General features: G+C 45.2%; 1 protein-coding gene across 5 annotated transcripts in view; it reads left to right on the top strand.

Annotated features, from left to right (window-relative positions):
• Positions 1-27,620, top strand: part of LOC122552264 (nuclear receptor subfamily 5 group A member 2-like) — a 57,811-nt gene that overhangs the window by 7,413 nt on the left and 22,778 nt on the right. For 3 of the 5 annotated variants that reach the window (XM_043694952.1, XM_043694953.1, XM_043694951.1), the window contains 2 exons: positions 17,177-17,292; positions 23,879-24,020. In XM_043694952.1, the coding sequence (XP_043550887.1) occupies positions 17,177-17,292; positions 23,879-24,020 (258 nt within the window). Of the gene's footprint in view, positions 1-5,038; positions 5,281-17,176; positions 17,293-23,878; positions 24,021-27,620 lie in introns of those variants that run through there. The other 2 variants (XM_043694950.1, XM_043694954.1) reach the window with 2 other exon arrangements.

The following is a 27,620-nucleotide window of genomic DNA, read 5'->3' as shown; positions in this document are numbered from 1 at the left end:
ACCCATCGATGCCCACTTCAGAACCTCATCCTGTCACTGCTGGTGAGCAGGCAAGTTACCAGTTTGTTAGGAAACGAGGGTGGGTAATGGGAAGGGGTAATATTCCTGGGCCTGACTGAGGCCCTTGGCATCAGGAAAGCAGGGACTCAATCATAACCCCACTCCCTTCCCCCCACCGCCAACCCCCACTCCATCCCCAACTCTAGCTGTCAACTCCCATTCTGCCCCCTGACCATGACTCACTAGCTCCCCCTCCTTCCCCACCATGGCCTGAGTCCCTCACTGACCCTGGACCCTTGGGTGGATGTGTGACCAGACCTCCTCTCCCAGAGGCATGGACATGGATAAGGAGAGCTGCCTGCTTCTGATTGGCTGGAAGCTGTTGGGGATGGGCGTGGAGGTTTTTGTGGGTGGGTGGGGCAAATTTTTACGTATGTCCTGAGGAGAGTCTGTGTAAGTGTCTGACTGGCACATCTTCCCCATTGGCCTCCCAACAGCTGGTGAGGCAAAGCCACCTCTCATAGGCCTGAATGAGTGTAACATCAAGAAACTCAAGAAACAAAGAGAAATAGAAGGTTGTTGTAATAGGACGAGGTGAAGTAGCGTGGGGTGGTCTTGTATGACAAATAAGCATCGTCATTGATTAAATGGCTTGTCTGTAGTTATTTTAATCAGCCTGTTTCCACATACTATAACATCCGTGATAGGATTTGAACTGGAAACATCATGCCCTGAGATAGGGACACTACCACTTGCACCACCAATGCCCAATGGCCAGCCCATATACTGCATTTCACTGTAACCAACATCATGTAATCCAATGGAGGGGGGAGTCAATAGATGTGAGCCTGGAGAAGCACAGCAGGTCAGACAGCATGTGGGGAGAGGGAACGTCAACATTTCAGGCTGAAACATTGAACATTGACTTCCCTGCTCCTTGGAAGCTGTCTGACCTGCTGTGCTTTTCCAGCTCCACATCTATTGACTCTTGCTTCCAGCATCTACAGTCCTCGCTTCAGATGAATAATGCTGCTGTGCGTCCAAATGACTGGCGTGGTCTTGCTGGGCTGGACCTGTTTCTGTCCTGTGGGCGTATGGCCAATCTCCATCTTCCTACTTCCAAATCAAGTTCATCTCACAGTTGGGTCAGGGCATGGTGGGCTAACTGACTTAGACTGGCCAACAATACCCTCCCGACAGCCAACACCATCAAACAATAATTGCTCATCCAAGAGGCAGTTACCTGATTTATTTATTCTCTCACGGGATATGGGCATCTTTGGCCCACCAACAGCTTTTGCCCATTGCTACCCAGTGGGTAAAACCATTAGAAGGCAGCATACTTGGAAATGAATAGGCGGGACATATTGGAACCAGGTTTTGAAGGCAACAAGGCTTTCATTCATCAATTTTTACAGTTTTACCTCCCTGGTGATTGCTTTGGAAAAGGCGGTGGTAAGCTATGATCTTGAACAATGTGGGGTCAGATTGTCATAGTGTCCTTAGGGAGGGACTTCCTGGATTTTCACTCAGCAACACTGATGGAACAGTGGTATATTTCCAAGTCAGGATAGAGGGGAACTTGCATGTGGTGATGTTCTCACGTCTCTGCAGCCCTTGTCCATCGAGATGCTAGAGGTCAAGGGTTTGGAACATTCTGTCCAGAAGCCTTGATGAGTTGTTAGGTTCATCCTGTGAATGACTTACACTGCTGCCTTTGTGTATCAGTGATGAGGAGAATGCGGCTTAAGGTGATGGACATTAATTTGCAGCTTACTTTGTCCTGGATGGTGTCGAGCTTCTTGAGTGTTGTTGGAGCTACACTCATCAAGGCAAGCGAGGAGTATTCCACCACACTCCAGACCTGGAGTCATAGAGTCATTAGGTCATATAGCAGGGAAAAGACCCTTCAGCCCAACCAGTCCATGCCAACCAAATTCCCAAACTAAATTAGTCCCACCTGCCTGCGCTTGGCCCATTTCCCTCCAAATGCTTCTTTTTCATGTACTTTCCTAACGTCTTTTACCACTTCCTCAGGAAGTTCATCCCACACACGGACCACTCTCTGTGTAAAAATGTTGTCCCTCACTTTAATAATATGCCCCCTAGTCTTGAAATCCCCCATCCTGGGGAAAAGGTTGTTGTCCTTCACCTTGCCCATGCCCCTTATGATTTTATAAACCTCTATAAGGTCACCCACCACCCCCCAACCTCCTACACTCAAGTAAAAAAAGTCCCAGCCTATCTAGCCTTTCCTGATAACTCAAACCAAGAGTGTGGTGCTACAAAAGTACAGCAGGTCAGCAGCATCCGAAGAGCAGGAGAATCGACGTTTCGGGCATAAGCCCTTCATCAGTATTCCTGATGAAGAGCTTTTGACCGAAACATCAATTCTGCCCCTCCTTGGATGCTGCCTGACCTGCTGTGCTCTCCCAGCGCCACACTTTCAACTCTGATCTCCAGCATCTGCAGTCCTCACTTTCTCCTTACAACTCAAACCTTCCATTCCAGGTAAATCTTTTCTGAACTCTCTGCAATTTAATAGTATCCATCCTATAGCAGGCCCACCAGAACTGCACACCGTAACCCAGAAGAGGCCTCACCAACATCCTGGACAACCTCAACATGATGTCCCAACTCCTACCTTCAAAGCTTTGAGCAATGAAGGCAAGTGTGCTAAATGCCTTCTTAACCACCCTGCCTACCTGTGATGCAAATTTCAAACAACCATGTACCTGAATCCCTCAGGCTCTGTGTTCCACAACACTACCCAGGACCCGACCATTAACTGTGTAAGTCCTGCCCTTGTTTGTTTGACCAAAATGCGATATTTGTGCCTTGCTCAGGGGTGGACAGGTTTTGGGGAGCTCAGAGGTGAGTTGCATGCTACAGAATCCCCAACTTCTGACCAGTTCTTGTTGCATTGAAATGGTGAGTCCAGTTCAGTGTCATGGGAACAGGAGAATCGACGTTTCGGGCATAAGCCCTTGCCCGAAACATCGATACTCCTGTTCCTTGGATGCTGCCTGACCTGCTGCACTTTTCCAGCAATACATTTTCAGCTCTGACCTCCAGCATCTGCAGCCCTCACTTTCTCCTCAAGTTCAGTGTCTTGTCAGGAATGGCACCCATATGATGTTAGTGGGGGCATTCTGGGTTGGCAATGGCATGGGACAATGGTCAGGTTCTATCTTGTCGAAGATGGTGTGGCATGAATGTTACCTGCCACTCATCATCCCGATGTTGTACAAGCCTTGCTTTATGTGGACACAGACTGCTTAATTATCTGAGGAAGTTTGAATGGTGCTGAACACTGTGCAATCATCAGCGAGCATCCCCAGTTACTGAGCTTAGCATGGGACAGCAGCATGGTTAAATAGAGGAAGGAACACTCAATTGGCATGCATTGGACATGATACCCCATCTCAAAGATAGGGCATCTAAATTCACACACCTAGTCCATGAAGCTGCCTTCCCTTCTAGTAATCGCTCAGCCTCCTGTGTTCTATAAAGTTATCACAAACAAATGAGAAGTTGCTGATAAGTTTGTAGACTTTAGATAACAGTCATCCTTTGAACTGCGCACAGCTGTAACCTTGTGCTCAGGAACAGTGTGGAGTTCAGGCTAAACCAGAAATCAATATGTGGCACATGCAACAGATGGTTTGGTTGGAGCACCCTAACCCAGATAAGTCAGCATCCTTCCGCAGACAGAGTCCACATCAGGTTTCCAAGACTCCAGGCAGAAGGGTCAAAAAATATGGTGCTGGAAAAGCACAACCGGTCAGGCAGCATCCAAGGAGCAGGAGAGTCGATGTTTCGAGCGTAAACACCAGGCACTGTTAGGTTGTAGCAACCACAGTCGCAGCAGTGGGGAAAGCATTGCCATCTCTGATCAGATGCATAACCATCACCAACCACGTGCCAAACAGTTCTCTACTTTCCCATCTCCAACCCTTTTATAACTTTTTAAAATAAAAAAAAGGTAAAGTCCTACCAGACTATAGGGCTACTCTCTCATTAGACGGGGACGGTGGGAGTAGTTTAACGTGAAGCTCACCATGCCTCAGGCGAGGGGAGAGGTTGGGAAGGTGAGTCCTTCATGGTAACTTCAGCCGATGTGGGAATTGAACCCACACCCTGTTGGTACATCGTGAGCCAGTCAAACCAACCAACCTGCAACTTTGTGCTTACACATTCATGGAATGAGCAAGTCACTGTCTAGGCCGGAACTTATTACCTATTTCTAAATGCCCAAGGAATAGTTAAGTGCTGGCTGCGTTGCTGGTGAAGTCACATGTAGGCCAGACCAGGCCCTGACAGATATTAAGTGGGGTTTTTGTGAGAATCGATAGTGGTTGCTATGAAGTCCCCTTTCACATTTACGCTCCAGATTTTAATTTAAAATTGAATTCAGATTTGAGTCTTGAACCCATGCCCCAGAGTTGGGTTCCTGAGTTGTAGCCCAGTAATGTTGCCATTACAATAGTAACTTCCCGACCAAATGAGAAAAAATGGTGAAAATAAGTGAGGAAAGAAGCTATTTATCTCACGCTCTGATGATTAATCTCCCAGATGTTGCTCACAGCAGTTTCCTGGAGATTAACCTTTAATCCCTGGAGAGACTGGGACAATCCTGAAGGACCTGACGATATTGTGAACAATAGCCCAATTTGTAACTGGAAAACCTCTCTCATGTAGCACAATACTCTCGTTACAAGAATCATCCCCACTTTACACTGTCCACTGTATACCCATTTAATAGGCCTTCTTTTTTCATTTTCATTCTTTCTAATCCTCCCTTTGCCATTTTACACTGCGCTTCTGAGCTATAGTCAAGGAAACAGTGTCCTAAATGACCATTCAGAGACATTGTGGGGTCTAGCTAATAGAGTTTACATGCACCCTTAGGACGAATGAAGTAGCATCATATTGATGCCAAATGACTCAAGTGAGTACTGACAGGGTTAATATGTTGGTAGAAGGAACTGTTCTCTGACACATTGGATGATATGGGACAACCCACAAATGACCAGTCACCATGTCAGTCCATTCAGTGTCCATGCCCCTCCTCCTCTTCCTATGGGGAGGGTTTCACTGCACGGCCCATGTAGTCACCGTAGTCTGACTCAAAGCCCTTTTATGTTGTCAGTGCACCGTGCAGTCCTGTGCTTGAGTGTAACTGGGAATTTAGTGGGTCTGCTATGTTACCAAACCTGGACACCGAATCCAACTTCATGTTCACTCAGCAATCGGAATCAAACCAAATGTTGCTCCAGAGTGAGTACAATTTACAATAACTCTTCTTTATCTTTGCGAAGCCAGCTTGTAAATTTTAATTTCTTAACTGCGCTTTACGCTGATGAACCGCAAATCTATTAATTCCTTGCCCTTGAGCTCTCTAAGGGGACAACTTTAAATCATAGCTGAACAATTTGTGGAACTTTAGTTGGAACTCACAGGATGAGGCTGACACTAGATTCCAGGCAGCACTGACTTATTGTCACTTCATGCTGTAAGCTCAAAGGTTTGAATTTTCTGCGTTGGTAGGGTTTTTTCTCACTTTTTAGAAGTGAGACTGGTCATGGGGGAGTGTTAAGGTGCTTCTGGAAGAGTGTCAGTGGTTACAGGTGTTGCTCATACAGTAAATGATAGTATTGTCATGGTCCAGAAAAAGACCATTTTGTTCATGGTATCTGAGCATTTTAACTTAATGCCAATCTGCTGCCTTATTCCTGTAACCCTGTTTCGATTTAAATGATCATCCAACGCCACTCTTGAATGCATCGATTGAACCTGCCTCCACCACATTTCCAGGCAGTGCCCCTAACTACTCACTATCTGATTCAACTTTCTCTCTCCTAGCAATCACTTCTTTTGTAAAACACTTTGTAAAAATCTGTACCCTGTGGTTCCCGCTCTGTTAGCGAATGGGAATGGTCTCCCCCTGTCCAGGAGAAAGTGAGGACTGCTGGAGATCAGAGCTGAAAATGTGTTGCTGGAAAAGCGCAGCAGGTCAGGGCCTTCCAAGGAGCAAGAGAATCGACGTTTCAGGCATGAGCCCTTCTTCAGGAATCTGAAGGTTCCTGAAGAAGGGCTCAAGTCCGAAACGTCGATTCTCCACTCCTTGGATGCTGCCTGATCTGCTGCGCTTTTCCAGCAACACATTTTCAGCTCCCCCTGTCCAGGTCCTTGGATCAATCTGCAGTGATTATCTCATGATGACAGTATCTGTCACTCCGAAATACAATCCTTTTATATCTCAACATTCTGGCCCGTTCTAAATATATTTGTACTTTCCAGGAAGAGCCTGCTGCATTTGTTTCTTTAATTTGCTTTAGTCAAGAGTACAGAGGGAGATTAGCCTCCAGCCTCACTCCCTTCTCCCTGTCCTTCTAGAAAGTCATGTTTTATATCCATTTCTGAGTCTACATTGTCAAAGTCAAGAGGGAATCATCCAGGAAGCTTTACATGTTGCTTGTAGACATTGGATATTGAGTAACCTGCTCACTGAACCATGTGTTGCTTCCTCTGTTTATCCCTCTGTTTCCACATACATGGAAGTTGAAAGTCCTCATAACATCAAGGTGGTGGTAAGACCTGACATAATTACGCAGTGTATGACCTGTTTGGCATAAGAGTGTGATGCCAATTCATAGTCGATTAATACTGATGCCACATGCATCTGCCAACTCTCCCGACACCCACATGGATCACATAATTGGCACCCAACCAATTCTCTGGCACACTGGGCGGCTTCCTCTGAATGGCCTCAGCTCTCCGCGAACTCAGACGTTGCGATGAGCGCAAGTTCACTTCGGCAGGAAGAAAAGAGGAGCTGACTATTATTCAAATGCAGGGAGCCACAGAAAGGGTTCAGATAGGACTTACAAAGACGTTGCGGGGATTGGAGGGTTTGTGCTACAGGAAGAGGCTGAATAGGCAAGGGCTATTTTCTCTGGACCATCGGAGGCTGAGGGGTGACTGTGTAGAGATTTATAACATCATGAGGAGCATGGATACGGTGAATAGCCCCCAGAGTAGGGGAGTCCGAAACTAGAGGGCATAGGTGAGAGAGGAAAGATTTAAAAGAGGCAACTTTTACATGCAGAAGGTGGTACGTGTATGGAATGAGTTGCCAGAGGATGTGGTGGAGGCTGGTACGGTTACAACATTTACAAGGCATCTGGATGGGGGTATGAATAGAAAGGGTTTAGAGGGATATGGGCCAAATGCTGGCAAATGGGACTAGATGAATTCAGGATATCTGCTCAGCATGGACCAGTTGGTCCGAAGGTCCTGCTTCCATGCTGTACAGCTCTATATGACTGTATATCCTAGGGATTTGGGAGCATGAATGACAAAAGGTTAGCATTCCAGTTCAGTGGGTGATAGGGAAGGCCAGTGGAATGTTGGCTTTCATTTCAAAGGGAATGGAACGTAGAAGAATCAGGGAGGTTTATAAGACAGTAGTCAGGCAACAGCTGGGATACTGTGGACAGTTTTAGCTCCCTTACCCAAGGAGAGATAGACTAGCATTGGAGGCAGACCGGAGAAAGTTCACTCAGTTGATGCTGGAGGGATAGTTTCATGAGGAGGGGTTGAGTAGGTTGGTTCAGTACTTCAGGGAGTTTCGAAGAAAACTGGGTGGCACGGTGGCACAGTGGTTAGCACTGCTGCCTCACAGCGCCAGAGACCCGGGTTCAATTCCTGCCTCGGGCAACTGTCTGTGTGGAGTTTGCACGTTCTCCCCGTGTCTGCGTGGGTTTCCTTCGGGTGTTCTGGTTTCCCCTCACAGTCCAAAAATGTGCAGGTTAGGTGAATTGGCCATGCTAAATTGCCCGTAGTGTTAGGTGTAGGGGAATGGGTCTGGGTGGGTTGCTCTTCGGCGGGTCGGTGTGGACTTGTTGGGCCGAAGGGCCTGTTTCCACACTTTAAGTAATCTAGTCTAAAAGAATGAGAGGCGACATTATCGAAGCATACCAGGACTTTTCAGGGCAAAAACAGAACATGCTGGAGAAACTCAGTAGGTCTGACAGCATCTGTAGAGAGAAAACACACAGTCCTTGGTGGTTCTAATGAGGGGTCACTGGATTCAAAATGTTAACTCTTGTTATTCTCACCACAGATGCTGTCAGATCTGCTGAGTTTCTCCAGAAATTTCTGTTTTTGTTTCAGTTTTCCAGCATTTTTCAGTTCTTTGTTTTGTTTAACATTGATGTGGAGGAGCCGGTGTCAGACTGGGGTGTACACAGTTAAAAATCACACAACACCAGGTTATAGTCCAACAGGTTTATTTGGAAGCACTAGCTTTCGGAGCGCTGCTCCTTCATCAGGTGGCTAAGTCATAACTTCACCAGACTAGTTACCTAACAAAGGAGCAGCGCTCCGAAAGCTAGTGCTTCCAAACAAACCTATGACCTGGTATTGTGTGATTTTTAACTTTGTTTAATATTCTTAGGGAACTTGACAAGATAGATGCAGGAAGCTTGTTTCCCCTTGTGGGAGAGTCTAGAGCCAGAGGGCATCATCTTGGAATAAGGGGGTCACACATTTGAGGAAGAATACCCTCTCTCAGAGTGTAGCGAATCTGTGCAATTCTTTATTGCAAAGGGCTGGGTAAGTAAGTATAGTGACGGCTGAGGTGGTCGATCAGGAAGGGAATCGGGAAAAAGCAGGAAACTGGAGTTGACAGTCATCAGATTAGCCTTGATGTCATTGAATGGAGAAGCAGACCCATGGGCTGAATGGCCCCATTTCAGTTCCAATGTCTAACTGTCTATCTGATGCGTGCATCTGCAGGTTATCTCCTCCTCCCCTAATGAAATAAGAAAGACTGCGACCATGACAATGCACAGGTCTGTTGCACAATAGATCTTAGAACTTAGAACAATACAGCACAGAACAGGCCCTTCGGCCCTCGATGTTGTGCCAACCTGTGAACTAATGTAAGCTCATCCCCCTACACTATTCCATCATCATCCCCTTCGTTTCACAAGCCGGTCATTTTTTAAAGGAAAAGCAGTTGGAAGCGACGGGTACTGGGCCCATGACCCAAAGGTCAATGGTAGGTGGCACGGTGGCCCAGTGGCTAGCACTGCTGCCCTCACAGCGCCAGGGACCCAGGTTCGATTCCACCCTCGGGCGACTGTCTGTGTGGAGTTTGCACATTCTCCCCGTGTCTGCGTTGGTTTCCTCCAGGTGCTCTGGTTTTCTCCCACAATCCAAATGTATGCAGATTAGGTTAAATTGGCCATGGGAAATTGCCCATAGTGTTCAGGAATGTGGAGGTTAGGTGCATTAATCAGGGGTAAATGCAGAGTAATAGGGTAGGGGAATGGGTGTGGTTGGGTTACTCTTCGGAACATTGGTGTGGTCTTGTTGGGCCAAATGGCCTGTTTCCACACTGTAGGAATTCTATGATTTGGATAGGGTAACCCATGACTGGATATTTCTCCTTGTGAATGATCCAGCTCACCTGTGCAGTTGTGAGGTAGAGCCAGCTCATTCACACCTAAATGAATGTAGACTGAGGAATTCCTCCTTCACCCAGGGCAACTGCATGAAGCAGCTAATAATGAGGGCCACAGGGTTAGCAGGAGGACATTCAATTCTTCAGATGAGTTTTATCATTGAATCAGATCACGTTGATTTGCATCCTAACTTCATTTCTTTCCATTCATTCAGGGAGGTTAGTGCATCACTATTTCGGCTCTAACGTATCACCCATCCCTAGCTGCCATTCTTCTGTAACTGTTAACATCCTTGCCCTGATAAAAATCTATCAGCCTCGATCTTGTTACCTTCACTCGGTCTCACAGGCTTTCTGGGGGGGCAGAGTTCCAGGTTTTCACTGCATTCTGTGGGAACTATTATCTCAGAACATCTGCCTGCAATGGCCTGATATGGATTTTCAGGTTCTGCCCCCTCTGTTCAGGACTCCTCCCACCAGAGGGGGCAGTCTCTCTCTCTCTCTCTCTTTCCCTCTCTATTCACGATCTATTGTCCTTAGTTTCACAAAACTGATGGAATGAAAGCTGAAGGAGTCGAAAGGGTTTACTGATGTTGCTGCAATCATCCTAAGTGTTGGGGGGGAAACGATCTGTTTCAAAAAGCAGTTGGTTCTTTCCAGCCTGTTTATTTTCAGTTCAGTCATAGGATGTGGTCGTCGCTGGCTGGGTCAGTATTTACTGCCCATCCCTAGTTGCCCCTTGAGAAAGTGGGGGGTGAGCTGCCTTCTTAAATCGCTGCAGTCCATGTGCTGTGGGTAGACCCACAATGCCCTTAGGGAGGGATTTCCAGGATTTGACCCAGCAACAGTGAAGGAACGGCGATATATTTCCAAGTCAGGATGGTGAGTGACTTGGAGGGGAGCTTGTTGGGGCTGGTGTTTCTATGTGTCTGTTGCCCTTGTCCTTGTCTAGGTGGAAGTGGTCATGGTTTAGAAGGTGCTGTCTGAGGATCTTTGGTGAATTTCTGTAGTGCATCTTGTAGATGGTACGCATTGCTGCGACTGAGCATCGGTGCTGGGAGTGAATGTTTGTTGATGCGGTGCCAATCCTGGATGGTGTCAAACCTCTTGAGTGATGTTGGAGCTGCACCCATCCAGGGCAGTGGGGAGTATTCCATCACAATCCTGACTTTTGCCTTGTAGATAGTGGACAAGCTTTGGGGAGTCAGGAGGTAATTTACTTGCCACAGTATTCCTAGCCTCTAACCCTGCTCTTGTATTCAATGTATTTATATGGCAAACTCAGTTCAGTTTCTGATCAATGGTAGCCCCCAGGGTGTTGATAGTGGAGGATTTTGTGATGGTAACACCATTAAGCATCAAGCGGTGATGATTAGATTCTCTCTTGTTACCTGGCATTAGTGGGCGGCACGGTGGTTCAGTGGTTAGCACTGCTGTCTCACAGCACCAGGGACCTGTCTGTGTCTCGGTGACTGTCTGTGTGGAGTTTGCACATTCTTCCCGTGTCTGCATGGGTTTCCTCCCACAATCACAAAGATGTGCAGGTCAAGTGAATTGGTCATGTTAAATTACCCATAATGTTAGGTGAATTAGTCAGGGGTAAATATAGGGTGGGGGAATGGGTCTGGGTGGGTTACTCTTCACAGGGTCAGTGTGGATTTGTTGGGCCAAATGGCCTGTTTCCACACTGTAGGGAATCTAATCTAATCCATGATGTGGCATAAATATGCCATTTGCCACCTATCAGCTCAGACACGATATTGTCCAGGTGTTTCTGTATTTGGGATGGGGCCATTTCAGTAACTGAGGAGTCATGAGTGATGTTGGACATTGTACAATCATTGGTGAACATCCTTGTGTTGGGGAAGGTAATTTCTAATTCTTGCTTATGTACAGTGAGGGGCACTCAAGCAGATCGAGGAGATTGTCATCTCTGTAAAGGAATTGTTTTGTCAACCATTGTTTTGTCTTCCCTCTGTTCGTAAGATCTTACTGTGTACCAATGGGATGCCTGAACAGCAACAGAGAACGCTCTTTTTATTTGATTGCAACATGGGACATCCCTTGTAGTAATATGTTACGCAATTGAAAATTCTTTGTATTGATTTAATCACTGCAATTGAGAACAGAAGAAGTGATAGTAAGACTGTAGGGTTGAATATTTCAAAGGGATTATTATTCTTGATTTGTAAAGCTACGGTAAATGTATCCAAAAGAGCTTCTCTGTATCGAGTGTGAAGAACATCTGAGATGTGAAACATTTTAATACTCAGCCCTCATGTGATAAAAGGCTTCTGAAACTCAATGAGATAAGTAATTGGTTAATTCAAAGAAACTCAAAAATTTTAAAATTGCAGAGTGTGGAGTTTTTTTATAAACCATCATTACCTCTGAATTCTAAATATCCAAACATTATAATTTAAAATTTTAAAATAAGTAGAAATAATGGTAATATAATCTTTGTTTGCTCCCCAGCATCTTTCTCTCTGAAACAATATCAAAATCATTATTAGTTTCGTTGAGCCTTTGCCTGATAAAAGTTGCGAAGGATCAAGGCTGAGACGGAAAGACTTTTTAATCATTAAGGGAATTAAGGGTCATGAGGGAAAGACAGGCAAGTAGTTTGAAGGAAATATCAGATCTCATTGAATGGTGGAGCAGACTTGATGGGCTGAATGGCCTAATTCTGCTCCATACGGTCTTATGGTGTATCTTAAGGAGTTGCATCAAATCATTTTGAAACCAATAACTGTGATGTCATGTTAGAATGGTAGTCAGTGAAGATATTCTGCACTGCCAGGATTCAAAGTTTGGGAAAGTTGAGAAAGGATATACTGGCACAAGAAGGGGTGCCGAAGAAGTTCACCAGGTTGGTTCCGGAATTGAGAGGGCTGTGTTGTGAGGAGATATTGAGTAGATTGGGACTATACACATTGGAATTTAGAATAATGAAGGGGGATCTTACAAAAACATACAAAATTGGGAAGGGAATAGATAAGATGGAAGCAGGGAGGTTGTTTCTACTGTGGGGTGAAACTAGAACGAGGGGGCATAGCCTCAAAATTAGAGGGAGCAAGTTTAGGACTGAGCTGAGGAGGAACATCTTCACACAGAGGGTTGGGAATCTGTGGAATTCCCTACCCAGTGAAGCAGTTGAGGCTACCTTGTTGAGTGTCTTTAAGGCAAAGATAGATAGATATTTGAACAATAATTAAAGGTTATGGTGAGCAGGCGGGTAAGTGGAGCTGAGTCCATGGTAAGATCAGCCATGATCTTATTGAATGGTGGAGCAGGCTCGAAGGGGCCAAATGGCCTACTCCTGCTCTGAGTTCTGATGTTCTTATGTAAATGTAGAATAACAAAGGCACAATCCAGGCTGACGTTTTACTGCAATACCGAGGGAGTGCTGCACTGTTCAAGATACCAGCTTTTGAATGTGCTGATAAGTCAGGACCCATCTCCCATTACAGGTGCACACAATACATCCCCCAGCACATTTCAGAAGGGGAACGCTGCAATGTCCTGTCCAATATTTGGTCCCGAAACCAGATTAAAATTGGAAAGTACTGGAGGAACTCAGCAGGTCTGGCAACATTGGTGGAGAGAGAAGAAAGCACTAATGTTACGAATCCGGCGTGACCGTTCTTCAGGACTCGCTTTTACTATTTACCCAATTTTTTTCAGCTCATTGTTACTGGGAGTTTACTGAGTGTAAACTGGGGGCCAATTTTCCTACCATACAGCAGATTAATTGCTTTACAAAATAGCATAGCTTTGAAAAACAACTGGGGTTGGTATTGAGCTGACTAATGTTGCTAGCTGTAATTTTAGACTGGCTTTGCCATAGTGTTTTCACTTACATACATTCCCTTGTTGTTGGAATTTCTGATAAAAGTTGCACAAAGCAACAAAATAACTTTGAAATTGAAACTAGCAGGCATCCGAAGAGAAAAACAACATTAGTTTGAACTCATTAATCCAAACATTGAGCAGCATTATAGAAACCAGCTCAGTGGTTAGAACTACTGTCTCACAGTGCCGAGGACCTCGGTTCGATTCCAGCCTCGGGTGACTGTTTGCGTGGAGTTTGTACATTCTCCCCGTATCTGCGTGGGTTTCCTCCAGGTGCTCCGGTTTCCTCCTACAGTCCAAAGATGTGCAGGTGTAGGGTGGATTGGCCATGCTGAATTACCCCATAGTGTGCAGGTTGGGTGGGTTAGCCATGGGAAATGCAGGATTACAGGGATGGGGTAGGAGATGAGTCTTGGTGGTAGGCCCTTCAGAGAGTTGGTGTAGACCTGATGGGCCGAATGGTGTGCTGCCACACTGTAGGGGAATTCTGTGAGCAGACACTTGTCCAAGTTACGGAAGGGATGAGATGGTGAGGATGTGATGTTCTTGGAGCAGGATCTAGAGACACTGGTTAGCAGGACAGAAATGGGAGAGTGTCAAAGGCCAGGTGACTGGATTAGGGATGGATGGCACGTGCTGTAATCGCCAGTAAAGCTCACATCCCACAGAAGGATTCTTCAAAAAGCCGGATTTCTTCACTGGGGCAATGCCTCGCAGACTTGTATTCCGCACTGGGATTTTGCACCTTAATCTGAGGTAGTGTGGCAGAACTGTTGGAAATGATCTGTCAGTTTCAGGTTAACAAGTTCCATTCCATTGTCCCTGCATCTATGTTAATTCCCCACTGTTCCCCTCCCTCCTCCCATGTGAATCTTTCAACTCACCTGATAGCAACGGCACTGACTGAGGCCATTCTGACCCTTGGAAAGATCTATCCAATTCTTTCAGATCCCAAATCCCTTGCCTTTAGGAATTGGTTTGGAAAAGCTCTTACTTTTTAGTGTCGTCTTTGGTGCCACCTCACAATCTACTTTCTGCGGTTGTTGTGATGTATTGGTAGTGCCCCTATCTCTGACCCAGGAGACCTGAATTCAAGTCCCACCTGCTCCAGAAGTGTATTATGACATCTCTGAACAGGTTGAATAGAAAATATTTATAGTCTCCCTCTCCGTGCGATTAGACTTCACGCTGCACTTGTTCTCTACAATAATTGTACTGGGCCCATTGCTTCTTCCTGAAGAAGGGCTAATGCCCGAAACGTCGATTCTCCTGTTCCCTAGATGCTGCCTGACCTGCTGCGTTTTTCCAGCAACACATTTCCATCTCTGATCTCCAGCATCTGCAGACCTCACTTTCTCCCCATTGCTTCTCCTGTACAGTCTGAGGTTCTGACCAGCCTGACGTCTTGTTGAACTTGCACGTGTTAACTTGCTGAAATCCACATGAAATTGCTCCAGCTTCTATTGCAATCTCTGTAAAAAGAAGGTTTTAAAATGTCTGTAAAATAGCGGACAAAGGAAGTTCCTACTAATCTACTTCTTCCTGACGTTAGTCATTCCAGATACGACCCATTGATTCGGGTCTATCTTGAGAAGGAGATAGAGAATGAAAAGCTGAGAAGTCTCAATTCCATCTCAATGCTGTGCTCTGACTAACTACAGTCAGACTCTGACATTGATGTTGAGACGTGGTGATTGACTTTGCTTCAAAGTGAATTGTTGAATAAGGGCGAATAAGATATTCTTTCTCTATCAGTTGTTCTCATTATGTGTGTGTGTGCCAAAACCAAGTTCAAAACTACTGGCAAACTATGCTTAGCTACCCAATTCCATGCCATAGCAATAGATAAAGGACAGAGTGGCCATCCAAGTCTAAAACCTTATACAGAGGAACATGCCCAATTCAGGGGGATGACTTTTGACCTTTCTCCATCTGGCCGATTGCCTTAAATTTGTTCCCCCCTCTATCCCAGTACCCTCTCTTAATAAAGTCATAGCGCTCATTTCTAAAGCGAAGAGAACATAATGAGGCCTTGTCCAACACAATACATTGTATGCCGTGAGGTGTGTGTGCATGTGAGTGTGTATGTGAGTGCAGGTGTCTTGGTTTGTGAGTTCATATGTTCATGGATGAATATGTGAGCATGGGTGAGTTTGTGTCTTTGTGTGCATATACACTTTTGAGTATTTGCTGACATTTATGCACATCTGTTTGTGTGTGTGTGTATGTGTGCATGCGCACACATGCATATATGTATGTCTGTGCCAGTGTGTTTGTGTGTACGCTTGGGTCCCTGTTTTGTGTGTGTCTGTGTGTGTGTGTACATGTGTCTGTGTGTACATCTGTGTGTATGTTTGTATGTTTGACCATATTTGTGTGTGTGTGTTCATGTGCTTGTGTGTGCATGTGTAACTATGCTTATGCCTGTATCCTTGTGCATGTGTAACTATGCTTATGCCTGTATCCTTGCACATTTGTGTGTTTGCATGTGTGAGTTTGTGTGAGGGCTGGAATCTCAATAGCAAAGGTCATTCAGGACCAGGGAGGTCCATGGGCAAATTGGGAACCAACATTGGAGGCTGGACCATGTGTGTCCATTCTCTGTGCATGCACATGTGAAATGGTTTCTGTGTGAGCCAAATGGCTCAGATCACGTATTTATTTTTCAAAAGAAGGTGTTAGTCTCAATCTCTGAGGGCTTTGGGGGTTAACCAGAAGATGATAGATCTTTCCTCATGGTTATTAATAAGCCACTTGAGTTTTTAAACAAGAAAACACCAATTTTTCTAATCCTTCCTTTCTGATGCTCCCTTAACGATTCTCTGATTTATTGAATTCAGTTTTGTGATGGATTATTGATGCTAATTATAAATGTATTGCATTCAGTAAACAGTTACACCTTCACTAGAAATGGCTACTGGTCAACTTTATCATGATCTGAGCTTATCATAGAGTCCCTACAGTGTGGAAGCAGGCCATTCAGCCCGTCAAGTCCAAACCAACCCCTCTGAAGAGCATCCAAGGAGCAGGAGAATCGACGTTTCGGGCATAAGCCCTTCTTCAGAAATCCTGAAGAAGGGCTTATGCCCGAAACGTCGATTCTCCTGCTCCTTGGATGCTGCCTGACCTGCTGCGCTTTTCCAGCAACACATTTTCAGCTCTGATCTCCAGCATCTGCAGTCCTCACTTTCTCCTCTAAAGAGCACCCCACCCTGAACCAACCCTTCCCCTATCCCTGTAAGTCTGCATTTTCTATTGCTAATCCACCTAGCCTGCACACTATGGAGCAATTCAGCATGGTCAATCCACCTAACCTAAAATAGACAGGCAGGAGGCTGTAATAACACAGCACGCCAGGCAGCATCAGGAGGTGGAGAAGTCGATGTTTTGGAACATGGAATTCCCAACCTCCTGATGCTGCCTGGCTTGCTGTGCTCTTCCAGCCTCCTGCTTGTCCATTTTGGATTCCAGCATCTGCAGTTGTTTTTGTCTCAATCCACCTAACCTGCTCTTGTTTGTACTGTGGGAGAAATCCGGAGGACCAGGAGGGAACCCACACAGATGTAGGAAGAGCACAGAAACTCCACATGTACAGTTGCCAAAGGGTCCTTGGCACTGGGAGGCAGCAGTGCTAACCACTGAGCCACTGTGTTGCCCACCCCAGTTAGTGGGGTTGGCAATGAAGCATCACTCAGGAAAAGAGAGATCCAGGGATCGAAACTAGAGGTTAGTTGGTGACTGCAAGTGTTTTCATTGGTTGTTCTGATAACCCACTGTTATTAGAAATATGATTGGGGTAAAATCCGGGGTCAAATAAGGACATCGCTAACCTCCTGTTTCCTCGTGTCCTAGATCCTAAGATTAAGATGGAGTTCCCGTTTGAAACTGCTTATGAGGAATTGTGTCCAATTTGTGGAGACAAGGTATCGGGATATCACTATGGCCTTCTGACCTGTGAAAGTTGTAAGGTATGAAGTGTCTTCAGTCTTCATTGGAGGTTTGCGCTGAAATGGAACTGTACACAGACTCTTGAAGGGATTCAAAGGTTCCAGGTTTAATCTCCCATTATACTTATCTAAAGAAGGTTGGAGTGTAAAAACAGTGATGTGCTACTGAGACTTTATAAAGCTCTAGTTAGGCCCCATTTAGAATACTGTGTCCTGTTTTGGGCTCCACGCCTCAAGAAGAACATACTAGCACTGGAGTGTGCCCAGCGGAGATTCACACGGATGATCCCTGGAATGGTAGGCCTAACATATGATGAATGGCTGAGGATCCTGGGATTTTTTTCATTCGAGTTTAGAAGGTTGAGGGGAGATCTAACAGAAACTTACAAGATAATGCATGGTTTAGAAAGGGTGGACGCTGGGAAATTATTTCCATCAGGCAGGGATACTAGAACCCGTGGGCACAGCCTTAGAATTAGAGATGGTCAATTTAGAACAGAAATTAGGTGACATTTCTTCAGCCAGAGAGTGGTGGGCCTGTGGGATTCATTGCCATGGAGCGCAGTGCAGGCCAGGACGTTAAATGTCTTCAAGGCAGAGATTGATAAATTCTTAATCTCGGAAGGAATTAAGGGGTAAGGGGAGAGTGCGGGTAAGTGGCGTTGAAATGCCCATCAGCCATGATTAAATGGCAGGGTGGACTCGATGGGCCAAAGAGCCTTATTTCCACTCCTATGGTCTTATGGCCTTACACCTGGTAATGTCCCCTCGGTCTAAGGAACAGAGAAAACAGCTAAAGCTCCCACTCTCGGTCAATTTCGGGACTGACTGGTACACTCCAGATTGAATAGCTCAGACTCGCCCCCTTGGTAAGTGGGCACTTTGTTGTAAAAATGTAATGCCCCCACCCCCAGCACCTCCCCCCAAACTTGGGCCGCTATAAATCAACCACGAAAACGCAGTGGAGGGACATTGTCATAGGATCAGCACGAAAAGTGAGGGTTGGAATCTCAATAGCAAAGGTCACTCAGGGCCAGGGAGGTCCATGGGCAAATTGGGAACCAACATTGGAGGCTGGACCATGTGTGTCCAATGCTGAGAAGGTGAGAAAAGGTCAGCTTTGAGAATGCGGTGTCATCTTTCATGAAACAGTTAACAGATACAGAGTTCTGTAAAACAAAGGTCACTCACATTCAGTTTTTTTTTGTGAATCCTCAGCCCCTTGAACATCAAAGGCCCTTGCCACCTAACTCTCAATTCCATTCTGGAACTCAATGTTCTTTTGACTGGGTACAAAACACCACGATTTATGATTAACTACATATCTTGTAACTGTTACATTTTGCATGGCAGTTGACACATGACAAATATTCTCTGTTGCTCTCGAATGTGTTAAAACTGTTAAGCAGAGCCTCTTTTATGGCTATATTGTAAATATGGGACACTTGGGTTCAAAGTTATAAAGGTAATTTTACATCTGATATCTGGAAATATTTCTTCACAATATAATTTCTAGACTAAGCAATTCTGGCTGCAATTAGATAGGACTTTGGTGAGACTGCATCTGGAATGCTGTGGATGGTTTTGGTCTCCTTATCTGATAAACCTCAACATGGTTTGAGAGAGTACAGCAAACGTTCACTCGATTGATTATTGGTATGAGAAGGCTCCTGTCTAATGAGAATTCTCAGTGAGAATTGAGATCATCTCAGTGAAATTTTGAGGGAGCCAGTCTTAGTAGAGGTTGGAAAGTCAGGGTCACAGTCTCAGGAAATGGGGTCAGCGCTCCAATGCCCAGTGGCTCAGTGGTTAGCACAAAAAAATTGCAGATGCTGGGATCCGAAGTCGACAAGCAGGAGGCTGGAAGAACACAGCAAGTCAGGCAGCATCAGGAGGTGGAGAAGTCAACGTTTCAGGTATAACCCTTCCTCAGACCAGCACTGCAACCTCACAACACCAAGGACTCAGGTTCGATCCCACCCTTGGGCGACTGTCTGTGTGGAGTTTGTACGTTCTCCCCGTGTCTGCATGGGTTTCCTGCGGGACTTCTGGCTTCCTCCCACAGTCTAAAGGGAGGTTAGGTGGATTGGCCATGGGAAATTGCCCTGTAGTGTCCAGGGATGTGCAGCCTAGGTGAGTGAGATCTCTACAGAGGGTTGATGTGGACTAACTGGGTCAAATGGCCTGCTGTCGGGATTCTATGATGTTGGTTGAAGGATAAATATTAACTGGAAGAGCTTGTTTGCTCCTCATCAAAATAGGGTTTTAGCATCTTTTCCCAAAAGGCTCCTTGGTTTAATGGGTCACTGAAAAGATAGCCTCCATGGAAGGGCAGCATTCCCCCCAGCACTGCATTGACGTGACAGCCTAGACATTACACCAGCTAATGTTTCAATTCCACTTAGCAAATCCTCTCCAGTCTGGGCCACTGGGAGAGGCATCGTTTGCCTATCTAGTCACAATCTGCTTGAGAGGGTTAAAAAGTCTTATTCTGCTGCCTAAATAGGATTTTGCTGAACGATAAGTCAGCGTAGAGGTTAGTGGGGGAAGGATGCAGCAGGAGAGCTGATGGGTTTGAAAACAAATAAGCTTGTCAAACAATGCTCTTCATAAACAGGATGGTGCTTTCAACTGGGAGTTGACAATGAAAAGTCTTTATCACATGGGCCTATTAACATAGGAAGGGATTTTTTTTTGTTTTTAAAAAAATGTAGTTTGTATTAATTTAACCAATTGTGCCCACTGCTGACAAGTGACCTGTCCCCCCCTTACTGCCCTCCTACTGTCTATCTCAGGTCAGGCACAACAATAGTGTAAGAAACACCCTCTCTTTGATCCATCCCAGCTCTGAGGACATATGCTCAGCATCAAAAGTTCAGCTTCTGCATCAAGTAGTCTTTTGTGTATTATGGCATCCCAAGTTGCTTAACGGCAGAGGATCTATCAAACAAAGTTCGAGAACCAGCCCCACACAAGATGGTAAAAGGATAAGTCTTAGGAGAAGGAGGTATGTTTTATGGATCTCAAAGGAGGTGACAGTGAGAGAGATAGACAGTGAGACTGGGGCCTGGGATTCAAGGTCTGAGGGATTCCAGGTGGGGACTACCTGCCCCGCTATTGGGGAAGAGTTGACATTCCTGATGAAAGGCTTTTGCCCGAAATGTCGATTTTCCTGCTCCTTAGATGCTGTCTGAACTGCTGTGCTTTTCCAGCACCACTCTAATCCAGAATCTGGTTTCCAGCATCTGCAATCATTGTTTTTACCTTGAGGAGTTGACATTGCAGACGCCACCAAGGGAAGACTTACAGGAGCATTCAAAACAAACTTTGCATATCAACAGGGCCATTACTGATCAAGAAACAAAGCAGGAGGGGTGGTTTCTGGTTCACTTCCTTGTGCAACGTTAATGATCGTCAATCACTAATTCAGAAAACACAGCTTCCATTACTCCGTGCAAATAACCAGTACATCCCACACACAGCAACCACCAGGAAAGAAGGAAGCTACAAGGATAGGCTTTACTCGGTAAAGATTAACAGAGTCACCTCCTGTTACATGGTGCCGTTAAACCATAAAACGGTGTGGTAGGCAGGTTCACTCACTGCTGCATATTCATGACCTGGATGACACCCAAGTCCCCATTCAAAGCTTATTCTGTGATTTCCACAATGAGAGAAGTTCAACAGGCTTGTGTGTAATTACCTTGAGTATAATTTCACCAGAGGTGCTGGAATAAATCCATCGGGACCATGAGTAATCAGCACGTTGGCATCCCATTGACATCCTAGAGAGAGAAATGGGAGAGAGCGGGATGTGAGGTTGACCCACTGCCATTGTTTGAGCTTCCGACCTGGAGAGGAACTCTTATCTTTCAGCAGGCACAAGGAGTCAATTGTGTAACTGTGGGACTACAGCCCTGCGTAAGGCAGATTGGCGAAGAACTGGAAATTTCCCTCCCCTCAGTGAACCAGCTCTGGTTTTAGCTGGCATTAATCACTTTTACACAGTGTTTTCATTATCCCAGAACCAGGCAGCCTTATCGAATTCAGAACTAGCCAAGGTGTGACTTGAACTCTCAGTTTTGGTCTCTAATTCAGATAAATGCGAGGTGCTGCATTTTGGGAAAGCAAATCTTAGCAGGATTTATACACTTAATGGTAAGGTCCTAGGGAGTGTTGCTGAACAAAGAGACCTTGGAGTGCAGGTTCATAGCTCCTTGAAAGTGGAGTCGCAGGTAGATAGGATAGTGAAGAAGGCATTTGGTATGCTTTCCTTTATTGGTCAGAGTATTGAGTACAGGAGTTGGAGGTCATGTTGCGGCTGTACAGGACATTGGTTAGGCCACTGTTGGAATATTGCATGCAATTCTGATCTCCTTCCTATCGGAAAGATGTTGTGAAACTTGAAAGGGTTCAGAAAAGATTTACAAGGGTTGCCAGGGTTGGAGGATCTGAACTACAGGGAGATGCTGAACAGGCTGGGGCTGTTTTCTCTGAAGCGTCAGAGGCTGAGGAGTGACCTTATAAAGGTTTACAAAATTATGAGGGGCATGGATAGGATAAATAGGTAAAGTCTTTTTCCTGGGGTTGGGGAGTCCAGAACTAGAGGATATAGGTTTAGGGTGAGAGGGGAAAGATATAAAAGAGACCTAAGGGGTAACTTTTTCATGCAGAGGATGGTATGTGTATGGAATGAGCTGCCAGAGGAAGTGGTGGAGGCTGGTACAATTCCAACATTTAAGAGGCATTTGGATGGGTATATGAATAGGAAGGGTTTGGAGGGATATGGGCCGGGTGCTGGCAGGTGGGACTAGATTGGGTTGGGATATCTGGTCAGCATGGACGGGTTGGACCGAAGGGTCTGTTTCCACGCTGTACATCTCTATGACTCTATGACTCTGACTTAACGAGGGAAGAATATTATTGTATCACAGCCACTTCAGAGAAACTCTCTTTCACAAATTTGAGCAGATTATGCCTTTGAAATCGTAGAATCCCTACGGTGGGAAAACAGGCCCTTAGGCCAAACAAGTCCATAATAACCCTCTGAAGAGTATCCCATCCATTCCCCTAATCCTCTGCATTTTCCTAGCCTACACATCCGTGAACAATTGGCCAATTCACCTGACCTGCACGTCTTTGGACTGTGGGAAGAAACTGGAGCACCCGGACGAATCCCACGCAGACAAGGGGGAGAATGTGCAAACTCCACACGGACACTCATCCAAGGGTGGAATCAGTCCTGGGTCCCTGGTGCTGTGAGGCAGCAGTGCTCACCACTGAGCCACCGTCCCGCCCCTGCACACTGGAATAAGAGGTGTTCTTATGACCACAACAATTAGACCAGAAGAGGTAGGAGTGGAGTTGGCCACTCGGCCTGTCAAATCTGCTTGCCATTCGATGAGATCAGGGCAGATCTGATTATCCTCAGCTCCACTTCCCTGCCTGTCCCCCTTAGTTTGATGCCCGTACTGATTAGAAATCTGTCTCTCTCATCTTTGAGGATATTTAATGGCCCAGACTCAGCAGTCCTCTGCCATAAACAATTCCACAGACTCATTCCACTCTGAAAGAAGAAATGAGACTTAAATGTGCAACTCCTTATTCTGAGATGATGCCCTTTGGTCCTAGACTCTCCCATAAGAGGAAAACCATCTTTCCACATCTAAACGTCAAGTCCCCTAAGAATCTTTCATGTTCAGTAATGCCTTCCCTCATTCTACTGAACTCCAATAATTACAAGTCCAATCTACTCAAGCTCTCCTCATTAGAAAGTTTGGGAATAACCACATGAATTTCTTTGGATTTCTTTCCTTTCCTTAGATAAGGGGACCAAAGCTCTTCATAGCATTCCAATATTAGACTGACCACTTGGGCATGTATTTGATTGTTAGAGAGCCTGACAGGGCAGGCACTATGAGGTCATTTCCTCTCGTGGGGGAGTCTGGAACAAGAGATCACTCTCTCAGAACAGGAGGCCTCCAATTCACCACGGAGGTGAGGAAGAATTCATGTTCGTAGAGGGTCATGAATCTTGCGACTTCTCTGCCTCAGACAGCAATAGGCACTGGGTAATTGGACATGTACAAGTTCTTGAACTAGAAATGATGCAGGGGTATGGAGAAGACACATGAAAGTGAGGTAGAGGTCAAGATCAAATCTGCCATGTTCTTGTTAAATGGTGGGGCAGGCTTGACTGCCTGAATAATCTACTCCTGCACATATTCCTAACTTCTTTTTTGATATTAAGGTTGTTCTTCCAACATATAATCTCATTGCAGCGTTGCATTGTACTTTGTACCTTCTCCAAAATCAACACGTCCGAAATATACTGCAGGGAATAGGGTTACTCTGAGTGGGCACGAACCTGCGCTCCAGACAAAGCTTAAACAGTCATGACATCATACCTTAAAGCAGCAATGTTACTCTAAACAGGCAAAAGGAAATAGTTGAAATCTCTGGCTGACTTCAGGCTGTGGAAATAAGAGGTCAGAGCAGCACTTCCTAGTCTGGTATCTGCCTTGTATAGACAGCTGCCTGTCCACATCTCACAGGAAGTGTTATTGATTAACTAAATTAAGAAGCTGTGTGTATGCTTCTATTTCAGGGCTTTTTCAAACGCACAGTTCAGAATAACAAACGCTACACCTGTGTAGAAAACCAATGCTGTCAAATCGACAAAACCCAGAGGAAACGGTGCCCTTACTGCCGGTTCCAAAAATGTTTGACTGTCGGAATGAAGCTGGAAGGTAATTACTTCATTCATATTCATTCTTTTCTGAAAAAACACAGCACTGTGCATTTATGTGGCACCTTTAGGTGTAAAGGCCACAGATCGAGGGCCTGAGCGACTGTGTCACCCATGATGGAGAGGTGGGAATTAGGGATATTCAAGAGGCCTGAATCGGTACAAAGCAAAGATCTCGGAAGGTTTTAGGACCGTGGAAGGGAGGCAAGAGGCCATGAAGGGATTTAGAAGGGGGTAAATATCCTCTCTGTCAAGAGGAAGTGCTCTGAACATGGGTAACAACGCACTTGGTACCTGAAACCAAAATCTCACCAATGTCCACTAGAAATGGGAAATGATACATTATTTTTCCCTCTGATGTTCTTCAACCTCGAGTTGTTGGGGAATTAATTTGTGGACATTGAACACCCCTCGCCCCCGCCATCCTCACAGAGAAGTTACAACTCGATATAGATCATGTGCGGGCATAGACACTGAGCTTGGGCCATTTAATCATACTGGGTCCAATTCTATCCTGATTCAGAATATAGTACTGAGTAGAGTGGGTTCTTTCTTGATTATATGTTTTTTATTGGGATCTGTCTCTTGATTAAATTTGAAAAATATAAGCCATAAAACTCTATAGACATAATGCACATAGGGAAAAAAATGTTAACTTCATTTCACTGAATGTGGAAACTGGGTAATCTTGCAACAATGCCCTGGGTACACCAGTAGCACCTAATTGCAAATGGACTGAGGTTGGTGTATGTACAGATAATGGACACGTGTCATATAATCTACCCTTTAACAAGGATTCTGGGTAACCCAAGATGGACGACAGGAAAGATTTCTGGCTATAACAGGCTGTTCCTTTTTCGGGGTAGTTTAGGTGTTGGAGGAGATTTCCTCCGATTCCAGGAGCAGCAATTATTGTTTTATATGCTGTTGCAATTGTTTTGGAACTTTAAAAAAAGTCAAAACAACGGCACTTTTAAAAGGAAGAAAGACAGACAAAGGCAGCGAGCACATGGTCTGTAAGGGAGAGAGAGAAGAAATCTACACTGCTAACTGACACAGCAGTGAATCTGCTCAGTTACTGCCTTGGCTGTTTGAATTCATGTATCACTGGACATCGGGAGTGTGTCCAGGAAAACCTAATCAGCGAAATTCACAACTAATCTTGAGGGAACCTGTTTGGGAGTGGTCACAGCACAGAAACAGAAACGTAAATAGTTTTATGTATAGCCTTGCTGTAAATCTACAATACTGAGTAGAGTGGGTTCTTTCTTGATTATATCTTTTTTATTGTCTCCTGATTAAATTTTAAAAATATAAGCCATAAGGATTAAGTTAGCCTGGAGCAGGTGTTGTAGAGCAATAAGGCGGTCTATTTTCTGGGTCTGTAGATTGGAAGAAGCAACATGGGTGCTAGTAAAGTGATATGCTGTTTTTGTCGGATGTGGGAGTTTCAGGAGAGTTTGAGGGTTACTGTGGATTATATCTGCAATAAGTGTCATTGGTTGCGAATCCTGTCAGATCGAATAGATTGGTTGGAGCAACAGTTAGAGCCAATAAGGAATTTTCAAGAGCTAGGGGGTGTGATGGATGGCCGTTATAGAAAGGGAGAAAAGCCACCAATACAGTCAGGTAGATGGGTTAGCTCCAAGAAAGGTAGGAGAGATGGGCAGGTAGTACAGGAGTCTTCTGTGGCTTTCCCCGTTTCAAACAAGCAGTTTGGAAATTGTATGGTGTGATGGACTTTCAGGGGAATGTAGCATGAACAGCCAGGTTTCTGATATAAAGATTAGCTCTAATGTAATGAGGGGTACATCAGGTTCCAAGCGTTCGATTGTGATAGGGGACTCTCTAGTCAGGGGGACTGCGGCCAGCAGTGAGAAATCAGAATGGTGTGTTGCCTCCCTGGTGCCAGGATCAAGGATATCTCAGAGAGGGTGCAGAATGTTCTCAAAGGGGAGAGGGGCCAGCAGGAGGCCATTGTACGCATTGGTACCAGCGACATAGGAAGGGAAAAGGATGAGATTCTGAAGGGAAAATATAGAAAGTTAGGCGGGAATTTAAAAAGGAGGTCCTCGAGGGTAGTAATATCTGGATTATGCCCAGTGCCACAAGCTAGTGAGGATATGAATAGGAGGATAGATGAGATGAATGCGTGGCTGAGGAGCTGGTGTATGGGAGAAGGATTCGCATTTTTGGATTGTTGGAACCTCCTCTGGGGTAAAAGTGACCTGTATAAGAAGGATAGATTGCACCTGAATTGGTAGGGGACTAATATACTGGCAGGGAGATATTCTAGAGCTGCTCAGGAGGATTTAAACAAGTAAGGGGAGGGGGGAATCCCAGGGAGATAGTGAGGAAAGAGATCAATCTGAGACTGGAACAGTTGAGAAAAGAAGTGAGTCAAACAGTCAGAGCAGGTAGGAACAAAGCAGAGAACAAGGTAGGACTGATAAATTAAACTGCATTTAAATTCAATGCAAGGGCCCTAATAGGGAAGGCAGATGAACTCAGGGCATGGCTAGGAACATCATAGCAATTACAGAAACATGGCTCAGGGATGGGCAGGACTGGCAGCTTAATGTTCCAGAATACAAATGCTACAGGAAGGATTGAAAGGGAGGCAAGAGAGGAGGGGGAGTGGCATTTTTGATAAGGGATAGCATTACAGCTGTACTGAGGGAGGATATTCCTACAAATACATCCAGGGAAGTTATTTGGGTGGAACTGAGAAATAGGAAAGAGATGATCACCTTATTGGGATTGAATTATAGACCCCCCAATAGTCAGCGGGAAATTGAGAAACAATTTTGTAAGAAGATTTCAGTTATCTGTAAGAATAATAGGGTGGTTATGGTAGAGGATTGTAACATTCCAAGCATAGACTGGGACTGCCATAGCGTTAAAAGTTTGGACGGAGAGGAATTTGTTAAGAGTGTACAAGAAAACTTTCTGATGCAGTTTGTGGAAATACCTACTAGAGAAGGTGCAAAACATGACCTACTCTTGGGAAATAAAGCAAGGCAGGTGACTGAGGTGTCAGTAGGGGAGCACTTTGGGGCCAGTGACCATAATTCTATTAGTTTTAAAATAGTGATGGAAAAGGATAGACTAGATCTAACAATTGAAATTCTAAATTGGAGGAAGGCTAATTTTGACGGTTTTAGGCAAGAACTTTCAAAAGCTAATTGGGGGCAGATGTTCGCAGGTAAAGGGACGGCTGGAAAATGGGAAGCCTTCAGAAATGAGATAACGAGAGTATAAAGACAGTATACAGTAGCGCCTCGACTTACGAACTTAATCCGTTCTGGGACCCTGTTCCCGAACCGAAAAGTTCGCAAATTGAATCAATTTTTCCCATTGTTTGGATACCGTAAGAATGCTCGGACGTAGTAACGAACGCTGTTCACAGCACACGCGCCAAAGACGAACTGAATGAGATCACGCGGGGCCCGAGAGCTTTTGCGTTCAACAAGTGCGTAGCAAAGCAGAACAATGAAACCACGTGGTCGCACACGGGCTTTTTGCGTTCGTACCTTTGTTCGTACCTTGAATTTCATACGTACGTTGAAGCAAAATTTTACGTACAATCCTGTTGGTAAAC

Source organism: Chiloscyllium plagiosum, chromosome 8, assembly GCF_004010195.1.
Source record: "Chiloscyllium plagiosum isolate BGI_BamShark_2017 chromosome 8, ASM401019v2, whole genome shotgun sequence".
NCBI classification, from domain to species: domain Eukaryota; kingdom Metazoa; phylum Chordata; class Chondrichthyes; order Orectolobiformes; family Hemiscylliidae; genus Chiloscyllium; species Chiloscyllium plagiosum.
Note: the sequence above shows the minus strand (reverse complement) of the source record. Positions and strands in the feature narration are given on the sequence as shown.